Genomic DNA, 23,029 nt, shown 5'->3' with positions numbered 1-23,029 from the left:
ACACGCATAGATACACAGTCACACAAACACATGTGCACAAACACGTTCCCACTCAAGTACATGCACACACAAGCACAAAAACATGCACACCTACACATGCATTCATGCACAATCACACACATGCATGTGCACAATCACAAAAACACTTGCACACAGAGACACGCACTCCCCCCCCCCCCCCCCCCACTCAAACATAACCACATAAGGACATGCACAAAAAGCTCAGAAACATACACATGCATTTACACGTAATCACACACCATACCCAAACACGCACACAGGTCTGTGTTAACATCCTACTCTGTTTCTCATCTACTTTAGTGAGATGAAACACCTTGGTTTTACAAAACTGAAAGTGAGTGTGAAACAGAGGTTTATAAGTTATTAATTTTTCTTTAATAAGTCAGAGATTTAATGATAAACTTTCTGTTTTATGGTGACTGAATTTTAAGAAATATTCAAACCTTTTTGTGTGAACCTAGTAACTCCATATACTCTAGAAATAAAGTTAATTGATATTCAATTGAAACTAATTGTCAGTGGTGATGTCCTGATTGTGCTGGTTGGAGGGATTGGTGCATGGACTAGCCTAGGGTCATTGAGGTGATGGCTGTGCCCTGATTGCGTCATCTCCCTTTTACGGTGCAGTTCACTTTTGCATCAGCTTGAGCCGTGAGTCTACCTTGACTTTATCTGTTGTCCGAGCCCACTAATTTAACGGGCGTGATCAGCAGTTTAAATTCAGCCTGGGGATGCCTTTCTATGCGCAAGTACGTGCCCGGTACAATCTTCAACTCCTTTCCCTTTTGTTTCAATTGCATTTAACTTTTCTTTTTAAAGTTTACTTTTTATGACTTTGATACAAACTGCAAAACTAATGCTGCGTTCCTAGTACAGTGGGGCACTAGATTAGATGGAGAGACTGTTGACATCACACACAGTGAGGTGTCCCAGTGAGGCCTTAAGCACCCACTTTTCCAGAACCGCTTCATCCAGTTCAGGATCACAGGGAGTCAGAGCCTATCCCGACAGGCGATGGGCGCTAGGCTGGGTACACCCAGGACGGGATGCTAGTCCATCACAAGGCACACACTCACATGCACACACACTGGGGGACAATCTACGTAGCCAATCCACCTAATCAGCACGTCTTTGGACGTTGGGAGGAAACCAGAGCGCCTGGCAGAAACCCACGCAGACGCAGGGGGAATGTGCAAACTCCACACAGACAGACACCCGAGCTCAGGATCAAACCCAGGTCCCTGGAGCTGTGAGGCAGCAGCGCTAACCACTGCGCCACCATGCCACCCAGATCTTAAACAGTTGCTCCAAAAACATTTTGTCCTAGTTTCATTTCATTTTGAAATAAAAAATGGAAAGTGCTGGAAATACTCAGCAGGTTTGGCAGCATCTGCGGAGAGAGAAACAGAGTTAACATTTCAAGTCAGTTATGACTCTTCCTCAGAACTTTCTTCCAAAGAAGAGTCATATTCAACTCGAAACTCTAACTCTGTTTCTCTCTCCACAAATTCTGACAGACCTGCTGAGAATTTCCAGTACCTTCCGTTTTTATTTAAGATTTCCAGCATCTGCAGGATTATGCTTTCATTTATTTTTGACAATTTTAGACTGCGGGGAAAGGGTTAATTTTTTTTTTTGAGGTATATGAGACTTGCCTAATTTCAATGCTGGTTGTTTCTGGTTTATGTAGAGGGGCAGACCCCAGTGCCGGTCTTTGATAGGACGTTGCCAGTGAAACAGATGGACATCTTGGAAACTCAGGACCTCTTGCTCACCAGAGCTGACAAAGGTGAGCTCCAGTGAGAATGATCATACGAGGTCGGCCTTTGGCTGGCGAGAGCGGGAATCATGTGATCTTGAAGATAGTTTTTTATTATACAGGGAGTTGGTGGTGTAGTGGTAATATCATTGCACTAGTAATCCAGAGCCCCAGGCTCATGTTCTGGGGAGACTGGTTCAAATCTGACCATGGCTGCTGGTGGAATTTAAATTCAACCAATAAAAAAAATCTGGAATATAAAGCTAGTTTCAGTAGTGACAGTGACAACTATCATCGATTGTTGTAAAAACTCACCTGGTTCACTAATGTCCTTTAAGGAAGGACACCCACATATCACTGAAGAATAAAAAGAAACTGCCTATATGCTGGCAAATGCCCCCACTGAGGGGCCCATTGGTGATGCCTCTTCTCGAGCTTCACCTGGTATCATTTCTCTCCTGAATTGCTTGATTCATTAAAATGTAAGGGATGTGGGCCTCTCCGTCTGCCTGTGGAAATGTGACATTATCCAGTGAAATTCAATAGCTGACGGGATGCTGCATTGTGGCTGTCTCATCTAAAGGTAAGTTTTTTAATCTATCGCTGAATGCTCATTCATGCTCACATACCAGGCTTTTATTATTGTGTCAATTACAAGAAAAAGGGTTTTACCAGCGACCCCACTAGCTGTAGTGACCTGTAATCTGTAAGCTGCTTTGAAATGATAAATCTTAGCTATTGACATTTACTATGTATATAAACGAATGGCTTTAATGAGTGGGGGAATGATATTAGTTCAAGGTTTCGACCAGGGTATGCAGCGTTTACAATGTCCATTAAATGGAATGATTAAAAGAGCATTTCTTGCTGCTGGTTTTAGAATTGATAACTGCAAGTGCAAGAAACTATAACATATCCCCAAGGTTGTATTAACTACAGGAACTTTACAAGTGTTACAATGATTCCTATGTTATCGTGTCCATCAACTTAGGAACGTATTTGTCTTGCTTTTAATATGACCTGGCAGAATGGCAGATCTTAGCAGATTCAAAGCTTGATAAGTTTACGGGAACATGTAAATAGAACAAATTGCAACACTTGTATGGAGTTAATCTACATTTCTAGCTCTGTAATTGAGGAGAAAGTACATTATGTCCTGTCAAAACCTTGTTCTGCCTGTCTGACCCTCCCCCTGAGAGTCAGTGGTGGAAAATGTCATGTATTAAAAGGGTAAAAGGTAAATGTAAGATTGACATCAAGAAATCCTTCTTCATTAAAAGAACAATCAGTGTGTGGAGTGGAGGTAAAATCCTCCCCTTTACCATTAGTGAAACTTGGCACAGCAATGCGAATGTTCACTAGCATGAATCCTGACATTTTTCAAATTGGCCCTGTAACGAATCAAAGGGCATTTTTACACTGTTGGACTGCAGCTGGCCGGTGGTGCACAGGTCTCTCTGTATTAGCTGTACTGCACTTTCCAGTACACACAGCCAAGTGTAGGCCCATAATTCTGCCATCGGCATAAAGGAGCCAGTTTCTATTGCAATACAAGTTGTCAACACGAGGGGATTTGAAAGGTTGAGATATCTTTTACTCATGCCTTGTAGTTGCTTTTTTGATTTGCACAGGATTTAATTGCGAAAGGACAATTGTAACTAGTGAGGTGGCTCTTGCCAGGATCGCCTGCTGTAATGCGAGTATCACTGCATGGGGAGAGTAACTTCGCCTTTGGCCAATAGTGTAAAATAGGTGTTAGATCAGTTACCTGCCATACACCTCTCCTCATTGGTGCATCAACCATATTTATTATTGTGGAGAAGCATTGCCAGCAGAAAAGGAGAGAAGGTTGCCCATTGTTGGTCAAAGTACATTGCCGCCACCATCCAGAATGCATCTCCCTGTCTGAAACCTTCATGCTTACTGAACTCAAACGATGTCGTTCTGGGCCTTTTCACTGCTGCAGCTCCTTTCCCTAATCATGTGATGTTACCCTGGTTATTAGGGCAGTCGCCTGTCAGACATCTCTCCCCATATTCATTCCCATTGACCAGAGGTGGATAATTGTGCAGCTGATCCTATATCACCTGCCTTACAGTAACCCCCCCAAAGTCAAAACAAACCCGTGTGTGTCCTGCCATGCAAACAGATTCATAACTCTCCCTTGTGTAAAAGTAACATGTTAAATAATAAACAACCAATGAGGTTGAGTTGCTCAAACATGATTTAGGTAGGGATAAATGTGCTTGAATACCCTTCTCTCTCCTGCATCAATATATAAATATTCAGAATGGAATTATGCAACATTTTATTTTCTGCCTAACCAGCTCTGCCAGTTTTGTGATTATGAGATTAGACTAGTAACCCACAGGCCACAAGTTCAAACCCCACCACATTGAAAGCTAGTCTCAGTAGTGGTGATCATGAAACTATCTGTTGTAAAAACCCACCTGGTTCATTAATACCCTTTAGGGAAGGAAATCTGCCATCTTTACCTGGTCTGGCTTACATGTGACTGCAGACCCACAGAAATGTGGTTGACTCATAACCACCCGCTAAAGCCACTCAGTTCAAGGGCAATTAGGGATGAGCAAAAAATGCTGGCCTTGCCAGCGGGAGCAACTTCCCATGGAAGAATTTTTTAAAATGACAAATTGTGCGTCTGAATTCAACAAATCTGGTCATTTGTGGCCTGGTAGCAGCAGAAATGACAATGAAAGCTGATGTTTTCTTGTTTAAATGATGTCCTCCTGATGGTCTACCTGCAAACCACCCAGTTGTAAAAACAGTTGCTACGGAGAGCAGCTGGCAATGGGAAATGAACTGTAGCCTTGCCAGTGCCAGCCACATCTTGAGGTTTCGAAAGATGGGCCAGGAAGACGGGCACTAGTGTAACAAAAAAGCAGCCTGCAATTCTCCTTGCGTTTTCTCATTCCCTCACTCTACCTGGATGGAATCCAATGAGAACAGATGTATCTGCCACACTGGGGTTGCAGTGAAGCTTGCGCCTGCCTTTACTGCTCGTCTGTCATTGAATCTAAGCAAAATGTGTCGCTTCTCCCCACAGGGAAAGATGCACGTCTGTTCGTCTTTAGACTGAGCGCAATCAAGAAAGCTCTGGAGGAAAAACAACTGGTGAGGAGCAAATCCGATTGCAAGGACAACAAGCTTGAAAAAACAAAAGGTAACATACATTAATAATTAGTGCCATTCGAGAATATGTTCCCTAGAGTGAGTGTCACCAAAATGTTCCTTCCATTTTTCAACCAACAAATGAGGATAATTCACCACGGGCTAAGAGTGGAGATCGCACTACAACACGTGGTGGTGGTGGTGAGAATTCACACAAGAATTATTGTTTTGCGTCATAGTATACATATTAACATTCATCGGGTAACCTCTGCCAACTTTCTCAAAGTAAAACAAGAATATATCCTTTAATTTTCAAGCTTTACCAATCAGCTGTGAACTTGTGGAACCTGCACCCCTTAAAATGTGAATACATTTATCATACTGAACACCAGTTTCTCTCTCAGTAAACCAGCAGAATTCTAATATCATTTAAAGCTACACCCCTACTAAAGGACATGTGAAATATTAATGGATGAAGATTTAATGAATGTGGGCTACTATTTTACTCATTACTATTTTAACAGAGGCATTCAAATATTAATTTAGAATGGTGAGACAGGTGTTTATACAACTTGTTAAGTATTCACCCACTAATTTTGTCAACATTCACTTCTAGGTCACAATTCCTTTCTGATAGTTAAAGGTCAAAGGTTGTGGAATTGACATTGTGCCGAGTGTTAAGGAAAATAAGGCTCACTGTGCAGAGACCGCTATTTTCATTGGGACGTTGGTGCTATTTTTTTAGAAGCTGTGGTTTGAGCGCTCCAGAGGTGTACCTGTAGTTGCAGGGAGTCCTTTGGATTGTACCAATATATGCAGGGGCCCTCCAGGAGTGTGCCAATATTGGTAGGAAATCACTTGCTTTCTCTAAGGTTGAAAACCACGGGAACCGTTCAAAGTCACAAAAGATGGAATTTTCAATTTCAGTCTTTTTGAAACATTCAGAAGAGCAGAATGTTTGTTGTTGTGAAGGAACTAGTGGTCACGGGAAACAGAGCCTTCAATGTGCAGTGCCAAAGTGTCTTGTCACATCACAGTCTGCCACTCTATATTTCTACTGTTTTGCCTCAAAAGGCTGCCATTTGTACGCCATCAACACGCATCACGGCACTGAGCTGCGGATTGTCACGGCCATTCGGAACAAGCTGCTGCTCATTACGAAGAAAAATCTCAACAGCTTTCCAAGCCTGCAAACATCCGCAGAATCACCTGTTGAGGAATTCCAGTACATCAGGGTAAGATTTTGTAACCGCGGTGCTTTACCCTTGCATATAGTTGGGTCAAATCAACCTGATGGTTGGACTTGGCTTCACTTGGAATATCGGTGGGGAGCAGGCCCCTCATGTGGACAGTGCAACACCACTGTGAAGACTGAAGGTGATAGAACCATGTCCAGTTAGTCCACATCTGCATTCCTTTGATTAGAAGGAACTCTAATTGAAAAGAGTGTCCAAATTTTGATAAACCCTGTTTATGATGATGTGCTGCCATCTTTTCAGAAATTATGGACAATCTTTGACATTGCGAATGACACATCCAATAGATATGCAAATGAGCGAGCCCATGTAACTGATGCAAATGTTTGCACAAGTGTAGCACTTTTCACCTTAAATTTGATGGACATATTCCTTTACCATTCCTCTGTGATATCGGTTTATTTGTTAATCGATTGACACAGTTTGAAATTGTGAAGGCACAGGGCTGAATTTTTGCTTCAGGGATGGGAAACAGGAGCTGGGACTGTTTCTGGATCCCAGACTCAACCTCGGGCGATACAGATACTCATTGGGATTTTGACCAGGGCACCCCCATAATTGGCATCCAATTAAGTGTGGCAATGAGGGCTATCAAAGCTGGAGGGCCAATCAGAGGAGCATCCCGCTGCAGTAAAGGGTAGATAATTAGAGGGCACTTCAACATGAAGGTTTCCTCTCCCCAGCCTTTTAAAAAAAAAAATCAAATGAAAAAAACAGAAAAAGCAGCCAGGCCACCACTGTGGGGGGTTGGTGGGTGGCTGGGGGCAGGTGGGGTTGTGGAATATCCCTCTACTGGATGGCCCTTAGCTGCACCCCCACCCCACAGGCAGGGGCAGCCTGTAGACCTGCCTGGAACACTGGCATCCAGGCCTGCTGCTGGCTGCTCACCTCCACGCAGCTGTACTGCTCCCTGTCACATGGGAAAACTGGAAGCTGATTGGAAAATCTCAATGATCCTCCTTTAATGATCATTAACAAGGACCTTAATGAGCCTAATTGACTACCTGCCTTGTGGGGATGGGCAACCCTTGCAGGGTCCTGAACCCTCCCCTAAAATGGCTGGCACCATCCGCCTCTGTTCCCTACCTTGGTGAGGCCCTAAAGTCCCCAATGTTCTCGAAGGACAGGTTGACTTTTCCCTAGAGTGTTCAGTTCATTTCCTTTTGAACGTCATAATTTTGAAGGATAAAATAACAATAGCTCACCGACCAAAGATAATGATTGCTGTGCATTTTGGTTTTAAGAAAAAATAAATTCACTTGCAATTGATTCTTTTGATGTCTTATATAAATTTAATAGAGTCAGCACAGTTTAATTAATGCCAATCTCCTTCAGAATCAGAAGGCTGCATGTACAAGCCACACTCCAGGACTGGGCCAAATAATCTAGATTGACCTTTATTGCGTTACTAAAGGAGTGCTGCATTGTTGGAGGTGCCATCTTTTGCATAGGACCTTTAACAACCAGATGGAGTCTTAGTTTTTTGTGTTAAGTAACAGATGCCATCCTGTTTTCCAAGCCAGCATTTGTCCCTGAACCACGCTATCAAAAACAGATTCATTTAACTTTTATCTCATTGCTGTTTTTGGAACTTTGCTATGTGCAAATTGGTTGTAAAGCATAAAAAAAGTGTTAATGTTCGAAAAATAATTCATTGAGCGCATATCGGCTGCTGCGTTTTCCACAGCAATGCCTACACTTTAAAAAGTACTTCATAAGATCATAAGACGTAGAAATAGAAGTAGGCCATTCGGCCCATCGAGCCTGCTCTGCCATTCAATGAGATCATGGCTGATCTGATAAACCTCAACTCCACTTTCCTGTCTTTTCCCCATAACCCTTGATTCCTGAGATCTGTCTATCTCAGCCTTGAATATACTTAACGACCCAGCCTCTACAGCCCTCAGAGGTAAAGAATTTCACTACCCTCTGAGAGAAGAAATTCCTCCTCATTTCTGTTTTAAATGGGCGACCCCTTACTCTGAGATTATGCCCTCTTGTCCTAGACTCTCCCACAAGAGGAAACAACCTCTCAGCATCTTCCCTGTTAAGCCCCCTAAGAATCTTATATGTTTCAATAAGGTCGCCTTTCATTTTTCTATACTCCAATGAGTACAGGCCCAACCTACTCAACCTCTCCTCATAAGTAAATCCCTCCATACCCAGGATCATCCTAGTGAACCTTCTCTGGACTGCCTCCAATGCCAGTATATCTTTCTTCAGATGAGGGGACCAAAACTGTTCACAGTATTCTAGGTGTGGTCTAACTATTGCCTTGTATTGACTGTAAAGTGCTTTGAGATGTCCAGTGGTTCAGAACAGCGCTATATAAATGCAAAACTTTCTTTTATTGGCTGGATAAAGAAAAATGTGCATTTATATAGCCGCTTTCATGACTTTAGGAAACCCCAAAGTGCTTTACTGTCAATGGAATGCTTTTGAAGTATGATCACTGTTGTCATGCAGCAGCCAATTTGCGTCCAAACAAGCTCCTAAGAACAGCAATGTGATAATGACCAGATAATATGTTTTCATGATGTTGATTGAAGGATGAATAATAGCCAGGACACTCGCAATAACTCCCTTGCTTTTCAAATAGTGCCATGGATTTTATTTTCCATCCACCTGACAGGACAGATGGGGCCTTGGTTTAAAATCTCATTCAAAAGACAGCACCTCTGACAATGTGGCACTTTGGAAGGAGACTTAGACTCATGACCTTCCGATTCAGATGCAAGAAGCACATTGTAGCTCATTGGGAAACCATAGAATCACAGAATGGTATAGCCTAGAAGGAGGCCATTCAGTCCATTAAGTCTGTGCTGGCTCTTTTGAAGAGAAATCTAGTTAGTTCCACTCCCCTGCTCAAATGACTGCAATTTTTACAGAGAACGCTTAAGATTCTGTGGAAATGGGGTTCTTCCTTTTCTTTCAGCTTCTCAGATGTAATCACTTTGCCCTCTTTGTCTGTGCACAGGAAATATGCTTGTCCGACCCACCCGTCGTAATGACCCTTGTGGATGGACCCACTGGAGAAAATGACAACCTAATCTGCGTTGCATTCCGCCATCAGTTTGACTTAGTGAACGAGAGCACGGGGGAATCCTACAGGTTGCACCATGTTGATGCAAGTAAGGTGAGTGCAGAGCTCAAGGCATGCAACTAGCCAATGGAAAACCTGCATCGTACCTTAACAATTTTCACTTTGAGTGGCTCAGAGCTACCTCATTGCCCTGAAAATCATTCGGGTTCATGTAAACATGCGCATCCTAACATAAAACTGGGAATTGAGATTAAACAAATAATTTGTTGTGTAACGAAAAAGACAGCATGAATTAGAAGTATTTAGCAGCACATGTAATTTTGAAGAAAAAGAAATTAACAGGGTCCTTGTTCATGGACAAGCTGAAAATCTGAAGCATTACTGAGTTCCCTGTGTATTGTTGCACTTATTCATTAAAGCAGGATTACATTTCAAATTTAGAAAGGCCACACTTTTTCATGGCTTATGGGGGCTATTATTGAAATATCTTTTAAGTTTAGCGTGATTTTATATCATGATAAAATGTTTTGCTTGGCTTGCAGCCAATTTTATGTCCAAGAATCAGGGCAGACTGAAATCTCTAGGTGCCTTTAATTGAATCAAGTTAACCTGTACAACAGTGACGGGAATTTGTCCTGCAGCAAGAAGAAAATGGTTGGAATTTAAATATCCTATAATAGGTAAACAGAAAATCCTTAAACGCATGGAGATCTGTCAGCATCTGGTAGGAGAAGAGGACATGTTAACACTTCAGATGAAAGACCCTTCATTCTGATGACTGGGCTACCTCACATTGTTAACCATTCTTATTAAAAACTAGCCGTTTACTGTTTTTTGTGCTTATCTGAGATGTTAATGCAGAGGGAAATGGATCATTTTCCATATCCTCTGTATTCAAATGTCTGGCGTAGCACAGCTGGATGCAGGGTAAGCTCCCTCCAGTGCTGCCCTAACAATGTCCCTCGGCTGCCAACCTCACAGGAACCAGTGTGGCACTATTTCTTTAGGCCTGTCTGAGTCACATAAAAGAAAAAAAGACCTGCATTTATATAGCGCTTTTCATGACTACTTGGCATCTCAAAGCACTTTATACCTCAAAAAGTACATTATTGGCTGTAATCACTATTGTAATGTAGGAAATACGGCAGCCAATTTGCATGTAGCAAACTCCCACAAACAGCAGTGTGATAATGACCAGATAATCTCTGTTTGGGATGTTGATTGAGGGATAAATATTATTAAGGGCACTGGGGATAGATAATTCCCTTGCTCTCCTTCAAAATAGTGCCATGGGATCTTTTACATCCACCTGCGCAAGCAGTGGAGGCCTTAGTTTAACGTTTCATCTGAAAGACAGCATCTCTGTCAGTGCAGTACTCCCTCAGTACTGCACCGGAGTGTCAGCCTTGATTTTAGTGTTCAAGCCCTGGAGTGGAACTTGAACCCAGAACTTCCTCAGTCAGAAGTGAGTGAGCTGCCAACTGAGCCAGGGCTGACACATTGCCCATTGTAGGCCTTGTCGATCATTGAAGACATGGGGCAGGATTTTCCCGTCGGCGAGTGGGGAGGGCGGGGGGTGGGGCCCCTGCTCGCCGACACGTAAAATGACGCGCGGTAACGTCGGGTGGAACTCCCGATGTCACCGTGCCCCATTTAAATTTTCAGGTAGGCGAAGGCGCAGCAAAATCAGCACCCGCTGACCTGTCAATGGCCAATTGAGGCCATTGGCAGAGTCATTGAAGTAATTAATGGACCCGCCCGTCCAACCTTAGGGTTGGCGGGCAGGCCGGGAGCCTTGGCGGGCATTAGAAAAAGCATGAAACCTCATCCTCGGGTGGGATGAGGTTTCATGTAGGTTTTAAAAAATTTAACTAAAGCTTTTTAAAAAGTTATGGACAGGTCCCAACTCATGTGACAGTGTCACATGAGGGGACATGTCAGGGATTTTTTTTTCCTATTTTTAATATTTTTCATTGTAGAGCCGAACTCCCTGAGGCAGCACTTAGCCTCAGGGAGACGAGTGCACTCTTTCGTGCACATGCACAAAAGAGTGCACTCTCTGGTTTAGGGAGCCCCCCCCACCCCCCCACTGCCTGCACAGGGAGTGCATAGTGCTTCCGTGCGGATGTCACGCTGGGCGGGCCTTAATTGGCCCACCCGCATAAAATGGCGGCGCGCCCCCAATTGGGGCCGCTTGCACGCCCGCACTTCAACCCCCCCACCCCCCCGACGGGGGGAAAATCCTGCCCATGAGAGAGGAAGATCAGATGGGTATTTAATGGGTGGTCAATCTGCACCTACTGTTTCCCACTACCACCGAAAATTAAAATCAGCCCTTTGTCTCCATGTTACAATCAGTATTTACCTGGGAGTTAAAACGTTTGATGATGATGTTATGCACTGAGTTTCACTGATATTGTGCTGAGGAACATGCTGTTTGTCTAGTTACAGGATGTTGTTATCCTTCAGGTTAAGTGCACCAAATGCTGCTGTGTCCTTACTTCTATGTAATTTTCTCACGATGTTCATTATTGCAGTGCTGCCAGCTGGATTATTGCATCACAGGCGGCAAAAATATTGGAAAACGCTCAAAATAGATCTAGCTTTGTCCAAATGACTCACTCCAATTAACATATATTTGTAGTGAAAACTGCCTTTCCGTTACCAGTGAACATGCAAAGCTGCCCCTAACAATACCAGAAAAATAGCAAGTTATTGGACATCTGAGCTATGTGTTATGACATGGCAGGTGATTATGTGCCTGGCGGACAAAATCCACAAGGGAAACTTGGCCATGCTATCACAACGGTTTTGCAATTTGTATTTATTACGAGAAGTTTTGTGCACTGAATTCAGAAGTAGTGAGTCCACTACCAACTTTAGAGATTTTAAAAATTAAATTAAAACATTTATTAACAAAAGAAAAGAATTCAAACACAGACATAAGATTACAGTTACTTAATACTATAACAGATCCCAAAACTCCTAACTAATCTGACTCCCAACTACACACCCCTTTTATGGCAACAGTCCAAAATAGATTTTAAATTTAAATAGGCAATCCAGTAAGGTTACCACAAGCACCCACTCGACAGTGGAATTCCAAAGGCTTTTTAACACAAAAATTTAGTTACTGGAAACTTCTGCAAAAGTGGCTAGAGGCTTTTCCCCAAGGCTGCTTTACACGGCGTTCCTTTCAAGATGTTACACAGCTACACCCCACATAACCTTCCATCCTTCTTTATATATGTTTCTCTCTCTTTAGTGTGTAAAATACCATTGTTCTACATGTCTTCAAAGAACAAAGAAAAGTACAGCACAGGAACAGGCCCTTCGGCCCTCCAAGCCTGCGCCGATCATATTGCCCGTCAACTAAAACATTTTGCACTTCCGGGATCCGTATCCCTCTATTCCCATCCTATTCATGTATTTGTCAAGCTGCCTCTTAAACACCACTATCGTACCTGCTTCCACCACCTCCTCTGGCAGCGAATTCCAGAAATTTACTACCCTCTGCATAAAAAACTTGCCCCGCACATTTCCTCTATAGTTTTCTCCTCTCACCTTAAACCTATGCCCCCTAGTAATTGACTTCCACCCTGGGAAAAAGCTTCTGACTATCTACTCTGTCCATGCCACTCATAATTTTGTAAACTTCCATCAAGTCGTCCCTCAATCTCCGTCATTCTAGTGAGAACAATCCGAGTTTCTCCAACCTCTCCTCATAGCTACTAACCTCCAGACCAGGCAGCATCCTGGTAAACCTCCTCTGCACCCTCTCCAACGCCTCCATATCCTTCTGGTAATGTGGCGACCAGAATTACACGTAATATTCCAAGTGTGGCCTAACCAAGGTTCTATACAACTGCAGCATGACTTCCCAGCTTTTATACTCAATACCCCTGCCAATGAAGGCAAGCATGCCATATGCCTTCCTGGCGACCTTATCCACTTGCGTTGCCATTTTCAGTGACCTGTGGACCTGTACACCCAGATCCCTCTGCCCGTCAATGCATTTTAGGGTTCTTCCATTTACTGAATAATTCCTGCCTGTATTAGACCTTCCAAAATGCATTACCTTACATTTGTCCCAATTAAACTCCATCTGCCATTCTTCGCCCAAGTCTCCAACCAATCTATATCCCGTTGTATCCTTTGACAATCCTCTTTACTATCTGCAACTCCTCCAACCAAACGGTACAAGGGCTCATCCGGGAATTGAACCCGGGACCTCTTGCATACTCACACCATAAAAATCCCTAAGCGAGAGTCATACCCCTAGACCAACGAGCCAGCTTCAGAAATTTACTTTTCCCATAATATACAAATCTTTCATGTTGCCAATATGGTCAGTACCTTTGGGAAAAATAAACACACTGCTTGACCTTGCTTATCTTGTTAGTTGCAAACATCCTACCATACCTTTGAAAATCAAACAATCCCTTCACTTATCTAAAAATGCATATTTCATTCACACCTTCTCTTTGGAACCCTCATCCTGGCTTATCCATCCATTTCAAAAGTCTGCTTTACACCTAACTCTCTTGATAATTTCAACCTTGCAGTCTATCTGACTCTAATTCAATTAAATCAGTCACACAGACAGAACCATCCACACTCACACCCGTAAGCCTATAATAATATTATGAAAAATGTTATAGTTTCGTGACATATGTATGAAATGTAAAACCATCTGTGGGGAGTTAATGGCCACAGCATCGCCACATGGTGCAAGTGATGCTGATGCACCTTCCTCATATTGCCTTCCTCATATGGTCTTGTTGGAATTGCCACTCTTAAGGCACTCACAGGAGTCTCTGATTTTACCTGTAATCACTAGATTTGCTTAGATAAATGATTCAGAGACATGTACACTTTGAAATCTTCGTTCAAATGGCCCCGCAGAGATTTGAGCAGCCTCTATCCATTCATCAACCAGCGTGTGAAGCAACTCCTGTGTTCTCACAAATTCTGGCTGCTTTCATCTCATCTGCTTCCTCCTGCTAATTGTGTGATTTATCATTCTTACACCTTTACCACTCCAGTAATTGTTCCCAGTGTTGTAATCTTGGCATTTAGTCATGAACATCCTTTAGATGTGCCTTCAAAAGTTGCATTGAATCAAATAGCTTCAATTTCCTGTTTCTTGCACAGTGATGACAAGCTCATTATCAAAAGTTCTGACTCCTGGTGTTCCAATCGATAATTGTTACCACGGCAACAAAGTTTTTTCAGCTGGATGCTGTAGGACATTTAACCTGCAAGAATATCCATCCTTTTTTCCCCTCCTAAAGAGAAGGAGGTCTCCATGGTCCTGAAAGTTCAGATTTTAATCCTCACTTCAGTTCAACAATATTCAATTCAGTTTTCTCTTTTTAACGTGTGATGGCTCTTATTTAATGAAGTCTATTTTAATCTCCACGGCAAGACACTTGTATTGTTCCAAATCTATTTCTTCCTATGACTTAGCCTTTTGTTGAATTTTCCCTCATCAGCTACAAAATTGTGAGGGCCCTGCAAAAAGTGGATGAGAAGTTACTTTAGCAGAGACGTCAGTGACTTGGGGGCATAGATTTAAAGTGATTGATTGGTAGTAGGATTAGAGGTGAGATGATTTTATTTTCACCCAGAGGCTGATAGGGAACTGGAACTCACTACCAGAAAAGGTGGTAGAAGCAGAAAACCTCAGCTAATTCAAAAGGTGCCTGAATGTGCACCTGAAGTGCAGTAATCTGCAGGGATACAGACCAAATGCTGGAAAGTGGGATTAGGCTGGGTGGCTAATTTTTCGCTGGCACAGACCTGGGGCCAAGTGGCCCCCTGTGCTTTAAGCTTTCTATGATTCTAATAGATCTGAGTTTAACACAGTCTCCAGTGCACTCGTTGCTAAGACCTTTGCTGTCTGTAGTGTATAATACTGTGCTTCTCTAGACCAAGCTGCTTCAGTGTATTCAACTCTGTATGATTGAAAGCCATGGAATAAGGCAGGCTGCTGACTCGATGGTACGGCATTTACCGCTGGTGAACACACTGCCATTTTGCTGTATTATTTTCCCATATAGCTGTATAGTTGTGTGAAGAATGCCTGCCCAGCAGTTCTCATACTCAGTGGTGGCTATTGTATACCATTCTGTCAGCTCAAGATCAGCAGAACTATTGGTTTATTATTTTTGAGAAAACCAGGATTTTCTTCACAAAACCATTTATATAGGGCCACAGAACTGCATGCTAACCTGCTTATGGGAAAGTCCGAACAAGCTGGGGCTCTTTTCTGTAGTGGCCTGATAAAGGCCTTAGGTTTATGAAAGGTTTTCATAGGGTACGTGAAGAGAAAATGTTTCCAGTCGTGGGAGAATTCAAAACTTGCCACCATATCTATAAAATAGTCGCCAGTAATCAAATAGGGAATTCGGGAGAACTTCATCCAGAGTGGTAAGAATGCGGAACCTGCTACGATGTAGAGTAATTAAGGCGAATAGCAGACATGCCTTTAAGGGGAACCTTTTTTTAATTTATTCTTTCACAGGTTGTGGGCGTCGCTGGCTAGGCCAGCATTTATTGCCCATCCCTTTATTACGCTTTTAAGGTGATGGTGAGCCACTTTCTTGAACCTCCACAGTCCAGGTTGTGTAAGTACACCCACAGTGCTGTTAGGAAGGAAGTCCCAGGATTTTGATCCTGAGACAGTGAAGGAACGACGACATAGTTCCAACTCGGGATGGTGTGTGGCTTGGAGGGGAACTTGCAGGTGGTGGTGTTCCCATGCACCTTCTGCCCTTGCCCTTCTCAGTCAGGGCTTCCCAAACTGTGGTTCACAGCCCTCAGTGGGGTCACGAGACGAGATTCTGGGGTTGTGAGCGCTGACTGAACATTAACAGCTACGAGGCCCCTTTAAATCCTTGCTTTTCATTAATGGTGGACGTGGCCTAATTGGTCGACCTTTGAGGCCTGATTCCTGCTCCAAAAAACCCTGTGAAAGGGCAGGTTTTTAAAAACTCCTGAAGATTAAACATTTTGCCTGCCTCCCCACTCCTGCTCTTAAGGTTCTCCATGCTCCTCGCGCTCACAGGCTCAGAGGCCCCTCCACTTTCAAAGCTCCCGCTAAAGGGTCATGGCAATTTTTAAGCCTCGAAATGGAGTCATAGTGGGAAAATATTTGGGAAGCACTATTCTAGTTGATAGAGGTCGTGGGTTTGGAAGGTGCTGTCGTAGGAACCTGGGTGAGTTGCTGCAGTGCATCTGTAAATGTCACACACTGCTACAAATGTTGGTGGAGGGTTTCGGTTATGGATCGCGTGCCAATCAAGCGGGCTGCTTTGTCCTGGATGGTGTCAAGCTTCTTGAGTGTTGTTGGGGCTGCACTCATCCAGGCAAGTGGGGAGTATTCCATCATACTCCTGACTTGTGCCTTGTGGATGGTGGACAGGCTTTGGAGAGTCAGGAGGTGAGTTACTCTCCGCAGAATTTCCAGCTTCTGACCTGCTCTTGTAGCCACAGTATTTATATGGCTGGTCCAGTTCAGTTTCTGGTCAACGATAACCCCCCAGGATGTAGATATACGCATTAGAGAGGAATGGAAGGATATGCTAATAGAGTTAAAGGAAGAGGAGTGGGAGGAAGAGAATTTGAAGCACTGGCTTCAAATTGGGCCAAATGGCCTGTTTCTGTGCTGTAAATTCTGTGGCATGATAGAACTCTTAGCTGAGGGTTTGACAGGGAAGTGATTTCAATCCCCATGCTAGGGAGAAGTTGAGCTTTTACCTGGATTTTCCCCTTTCCGACGATAGTAGCAACGCAAACAGAAAAACCGAGGTGATCATTCCCTACCCTTCCATTCTCCACGCTCCCTCTCGTAGCGTCCCCATCCCTGTGGGGCAGATTACTACTCTTGTCAGAGATGAGAGCTAATGTACTTTCACCATTATTGCCATGTCGGAATCTTGGTACTGCTGGTGGTTACTGCTTATGTCTGCTGTCACGCTCGTGTTTTCCAGCTGTTTATCTTGTTAAGCCCTATTGATCCAATGACAGTATGAGCAAGGATTAGAATCTGTCAGTACTGCAGTATTAAATCTAAGCAAGGCTGCAGGCTCAGCTGTATAACCAGGAGTCCCACCTTGCAATATTTTAGAATATTCTTGTTGTATAAAGGTCTGGAACATATAAGGTTAAAGTGGGACTGAGTACAGTACCACCCAAACAGTGATGTAAGAAGCACATGACCTGCGCCCAGGGTCAGTCTGGTGTTGGACAGAGCCATGTGTACCAGCAAGCATGGAGACAGCTCCTAGTTTGTGCCCTTTACTGTATATTTGTAAATTTGTTCTAAGAGTCAATAAAGACTTACAGTTAACCTACCCATGACTACGAAGACTCCTCCAGAACTCCTACCGAACCGAAACCAGCACCCTACAACAATTCTCACACATGTTTTTCAGCTTGAAGTATAGCAGGGATTATTTTGCTATCATTTGGGTATCATTTATTTTACCAGATAATTGGCTACATTACATAGTTTGGGAAGTGTAGACATTCTAACAACTGATATAATTTGTGCAGCGAATACGTCTGTATATTTTTACTCTTTTGCAGTAATCCATATCAATAAGCTGCACTCTTAACATTCAGGAACGACCTTTCTGATCAGCAAGGGTGAGAGATTGTAAACTTGTTTAGACCTATGGGTCTGTGTCCATCTAACAGTGATATAGCTCAGAAATATTAAATGGATGGATTGGTACTGCTGGCCAGTGACACTCACGAGACTTTGCTGCTCTGCATTATCAATGTAATGTTCAGTTAGGCTGGTGGCAAGAGTAGTCTTGGCTATACTGAAACTTATCCTTGCATATTGAGACCTTGTTTCAAAAGTTAAGACTTTCCATACTTCTTGTCAACACTATGCACTACCCATTATCATTGCAGGTTAATTTTGTTGCAGCTATTGATGTGTATGAAGATGGTGAAGCAGGACTATTACTCTGTTATAACTGTAAGTTGAAAACTTTCGTGTGTTTGCTAGCAACTGATTTAATGGCTGTAAAGGTTTAGCTTCATTGAGGAACAAAGCAGACGTTATCTATGCATTTGTTCTAATTGTAGATATATTCCGTAACATTGTTCAACCTGGCCTTTCATGCGGTTGGATGCAATGGTGTTGTAGCATTGAGACAGTATTTAAATAACACAGCTACACAGGCATCTGCTGCATCAGTCTATCTTTCTCAATCACAGACGAAAACTGCAGTCGGTTACTTACCAATCATCGACTTGCCTGTTTACCCTCCTGTAGTCCAGACACTGTGCTGAAGCCAGGATTACATATGCTGTCCTAACTTTCAAAAGGTCCCGATGGTATAATGTGTTGGTGTACCAGCAACGCCACATCATGAACTGGCCAGGGCACCTTGTACAGGAAAGCACTGTTGGCAGAAGGTTGGCACAATGAACCTGTCTGCCCCCTGTGCCTTGGACTTGTGTACTTAGAGTTGCTTTGATTTTATACTTGCTGCGCAGTCGGCGACACTGGATTTTGGCACTTCTAGAGTGTCTCCTCCTGTCAATGCTCATTCACTAAGTTCCAGTTAACATTAAAGTGATGCAGTATTCTTCTGTTGTATTACAGATGTCTGTTACTACAAAAAGGTGTGTCCCTTTAATGGTGGTTCTCCATTGATCCAGCCTTCAGCTTCAGATTTCCATTTCAGCTGGAATCAGGTTCCTAATGCCATAGGTATGAGAGTCTGTTTGTTACAGGCTGACTTCAGACACAGGTTAAAATAGCCACTGTGGATTATCTTAAGCCCCTGAGTGTAGTTAACTCAGCCTCTGAGAGATGCTGAATTAACTACACTCAGTAGCTGCAGGATCATTTAAAATGTCCCCTTCCTAAAACAAGAATGAAGAGAAATTACTTCACTCAAAGGGTTGTGAATCTTTGGAATTCTTGATACAAAGCATTGTTATTTTCAATGGTAGACTTTCAGAAGGAATTTCCATTTTGATTAAACCCATTAAACACGTGATTTTATAATTACTTCAGTTTTGTTCCTTTCCTGTTTTTCCCCTTTAAGTATGCCCCTCTGATTCACCCTATTCTCCATAAGATGACAAAGATCAGCAGTGACAATATACGGGGAGATTCCCGGTAGAAGGGTAACATGCTATCGGTGTACATTCTTGGCCGACCTCTCAAGGGCTATAGTTAAACATTGCAGGAGGGAACTCTTCTCAGGAAATTTTGTCTCAATCTCTCAGATAACTCGGTTGCAAGTAGCAAATTCACCCACAACAGCAAGGCCCAAAGGCAACATCGGTCAAGTGAGGATGCCACTTTAGTCCTCCTGTTGCCAAATTTTACCAACAGAGATTAATTGATGCCGATCTAGATCCAACTTGTAAGTAACAGGCCGAAGTTCATTGCTCAGAGTTAGGTTTGAGAGAAACTAAATCCTTTTCTGCTATAGAATTCATATCAAGACCGACACTGTTTGGTTGTCACTCTAAACTTCTTTTACATAGTGCCATGTCAGGTAGTAAGATTACACCAGAAAATTCTCTCAATATTATGATAACATTTTTGTTCCTTTTTCTTTTCCACAGTCTGTGTGTTTCCTTATATTTTGGCCTTCACTACTGATTCCATTGAGATTCGCCTGGTAGTGAATGGAAACCTCGTTCACACGGCTGTAATGCTTGACCTTCATCTCACAGCATCACAGGTATGAGACTCGGGTGCAGATTACAAAGTTACACGTTTATGTTCTGACAAATGATGTGTCACTGTGGGCTAGATGACACAGAAATGGTGCCTGGCTTATCAAGGACTGGATCAACTGGGAAACAGTAATGTTGTCATGGTCTAGTGACATTTGAAAGATTCGAAATTTATTTAAAAGTTTTATTTCAATACAGACCAATGAAAATGTGTTCAAAAATGCGGTAGCCAAGTATGTTTGTGTATTGTTAAACACCATACATGGTTTGTTGGCAAATGCTCTATAGCCTTGTTACTGTGGGAAGAATTAATCTTCTGTGCTAATCATATTTAGGAATTGAAGCTGGGAAATACTTCTCCAAATTGTGTGCCCACTGTAAAGCCCATGGAGCATGACACAAACACAGAATGAGTGTCTCACTATGACACAAGAATATGGCTTAATTACAATCACACACGAATGCCTCCATTGTGCAATTATGAATAGTTCTACTTTACACACTTTACTTCAATAGAAATTGCCATTGTGTGCTGCAGTGACAGGTTGTACAATGTGCACTCACACCCAGGGGAAACACTTGGGTTATGCTAACACCGGCACCATGTTCGAGCCTTACAGTGGAAAATTTCATTCCGACAATCTTGGGTAGATTCAAATCCGTTCCCATTGGTGAAAATGTAACCAACTGCTGCATCCAGTTCCCTCAAAAAAAAATTATTGCTCTTGGGAGATGACTAACCTGCCAATTGTTTCTCTTATTCCAGTCAGATATTTATTTTACGTCTGCTGCGGCATCATTGAATGCAGCCTCTAGTGGCAGCTCAAAGGAAACAAGCTCACACAGTTCTCCACAAACTCCAACAGGACAGGAGATGCCTGTGCTCCCCTCATCTCCAGGTGAAGGTGAGCTGTAACTTGTGCCTCTCAGCAGAAATCCTAAGACATGAGGATTTAGATCTCAATTGAAGTATTAAAATTCAACCCTAGTTTGTATTTATCTCTAAGGTAATAAACATCTCAAGATAATGAGTAGGAGTGGATGAACTTAGAGAGAAGACTGGTTCAAAAGACAAGAGAAGGACAAATGAATGTGCAGGACAGGACGTGGGCCATGGAGTTTTAGATAAGTTGGAGTTATTATAGAATGGGGCTTGGGAGGTCAGTGAGGAGGATTCTAGGTGTGTTGGAGACTTAAGATAATTTAGAAGGTGGACAATGTTATGAAGGTGAAATTTAGTCCTGGTAACTGGTTGTATATAGGGAAGTGGAAATTTGACTTGTGCCTGAAATGGGCAACCAGTCAGCGCACTGATCACTTCATATCTCCATGTTTGTGCTGGTGTGCGGTCCAGGCCAAGTTAAACAGTAAACCAGTGAGCAGCCGGTCAGTTCAGAGATCACAATTTAGGTTAGCTGCGACACCATTAGCAGTCCTTTGGTAACCCTTATGGATGTACGGGGGTGGGGGGGTGTGAAGACTGACAGCACCTCACTTTGGTGCTGTACTCCTCCTAGCTCCACATTTGGGTTAAATAAAAAAGAGAAATACTTGCCTGTTTGCTCTGACTCCTGTAAGTGCATTGGTTAGGCCATGATAATTCTGAAAGGATGGAACAAAGCCCAATTTGGCACTGGCACCTGAAACAGGCATTCGGCCCTGAAAAAGCATTATCAACGAACAACCGTTTCAGCTTGGGGGATCAGAAACCTCCTTGGAGGATTGGGCATGCGAGACTGCCCCTGAAGTTGGTCCCCAGAAATCAGGAGCCCACGTGTACCAATTTCAATCACATCTCAATTTGGGGTTGAACAGGACTATAAGCCTGTGCACTGCATGGTTCAGTGGGGGATGGGGTAAAATCTTTGAAGGACAGAAGGGGAGGAGCTAGGATATTGGATTCATAGAATCACAGAATGATACAGCACAGAGAGGCTATTTGGCCCATTTTCACCATGCCAGTTCTTTGCAAGAGCTAACCAGTTAGCCCCAATATCCTGCCCTTCCCCCTTGGCCCTGCAAATTCTTGCCCTCCAAGTATTTTGGAAAGTACATTCCAGATTCTAGTGTTTTTGGATAAGTTCCATTTCATTCACGACTTGATATAAGAACATGAGAAATAGGAGCAGGAGTAGACCATTCAATATGATCATGGCAGATCTTGGGCTTTGCTGCCTGGTTTCCATATCCCTTGATTACCTACGTGGACAAAAATATGTCGATTATAGAATAAAATTATAGAAATGTTACAGCACAGAAGGCAGCCATTCGAGCTATCATGTCCGTGCTGGCTCTCCTAAGGAGCAATTCACGTACTGCTACTCCCCCACCCTCTCCTCACACCCCTGCACATTTCTCCTTTTCAGATATTTAGAAAATTTAGGAAATGTAGAAAAATTTATGGCACAGAAGGGGGCCTCTCTGCCCGTCGTGTCTGCACTGGCCTTAAATATATTCAATGATGCCACATCTACAGCCCTCCGGGCTAGAAAATTCCAAAGGTTCACAACCCTTTGAGTGAAGAAATTTCTTCTCATCTCAGTCCTAAATGATCAGCCTTTTATCCTGAAACTGTGCCCACTTGTTCTAGATTCACAAGCCAGGGAAAACTACCTCTCAGTTTCTATCCTGTCAAGCCCCTTCATCATCTTGAATGTTTCAATGAGATCACCTCTCATTCTTCTAAACTCCAGAGAATACAGATCCAATTCACTCAGCCTTTCATCAGAGAACAACCCCCTCATCCCAGGGACCAATGTAATGAACCTTTGCTGTACTGCCTCCAGTGCAAATATAGCCTTCCTTAAATATGGAGACAAAAATTACACACAGTATTCACCAAATCCTTATACAATTGTAGCAATACTTCCGTATTCTTGTAGTGCAATCCCCGTGCAGTAAAGGCCAACATGCCATTTGCTTTCCTAATTGCTTACTCTACGTACCAGCTAACTTTTTTGTGTTCCTTGTGTGAGTACACTCAAATTTCTCTAAACATCAACATTTACAAGTTTCATGCCTTTTAGAAAAAAAATTCTGCTTTTCTATCCTTATGAATCAAAGTAAATAACCTTACACTTCCCCACATTATACTCCATTTGC

General features: G+C 42.9%; 1 protein-coding gene and 1 non-coding gene across 7 annotated transcripts in view; one reads left to right on the top strand and one right to left on the bottom strand.

Annotated features, from left to right (window-relative positions):
• The window catches only part of garnl3 (GTPase activating Rap/RanGAP domain like 3), a 421,640-nt gene that overhangs the window by 356,784 nt on the left and 41,827 nt on the right, over positions 1–23,029 (top strand). For all 6 annotated transcript variants that reach the window (XM_078549946.1, XM_078549944.1, XM_078549945.1 and 3 more), the window contains 8 exons: positions 1,712–1,810; positions 4,848–4,964; positions 5,987–6,147; positions 9,146–9,304; positions 18,137–18,203; positions 18,837–18,944; positions 19,814–19,932; positions 20,694–20,832. In XM_078549946.1, the coding sequence (XP_078406072.1) occupies positions 1,712–1,810; positions 4,848–4,964; positions 5,987–6,147; positions 9,146–9,304; positions 18,137–18,203; positions 18,837–18,944; positions 19,814–19,932; positions 20,694–20,832 (969 nt within the window). The remainder of the gene's footprint in view (positions 1–1,711; positions 1,811–4,847; positions 4,965–5,986; positions 6,148–9,145; positions 9,305–18,136; positions 18,204–18,836; positions 18,945–19,813; positions 19,933–20,693; positions 20,833–23,029) is intronic.
• Positions 13,415–13,504, bottom strand: trnap-agg (transfer RNA proline (anticodon AGG)). The gene is given in 2 exon segments: positions 13,415–13,450; positions 13,469–13,504. It is a non-coding gene; the product is annotated as a tRNA-Pro (tRNA).

Source organism: Cetorhinus maximus, chromosome 10 (assembly GCF_964194155.1).
Source record: "Cetorhinus maximus chromosome 10, sCetMax3.hap1.1, whole genome shotgun sequence".
Taxonomy (NCBI): domain Eukaryota; kingdom Metazoa; phylum Chordata; class Chondrichthyes; order Lamniformes; family Cetorhinidae; genus Cetorhinus; species Cetorhinus maximus.
Note: the sequence above shows the minus strand (reverse complement) of the source record. Positions and strands in the feature narration are given on the sequence as shown.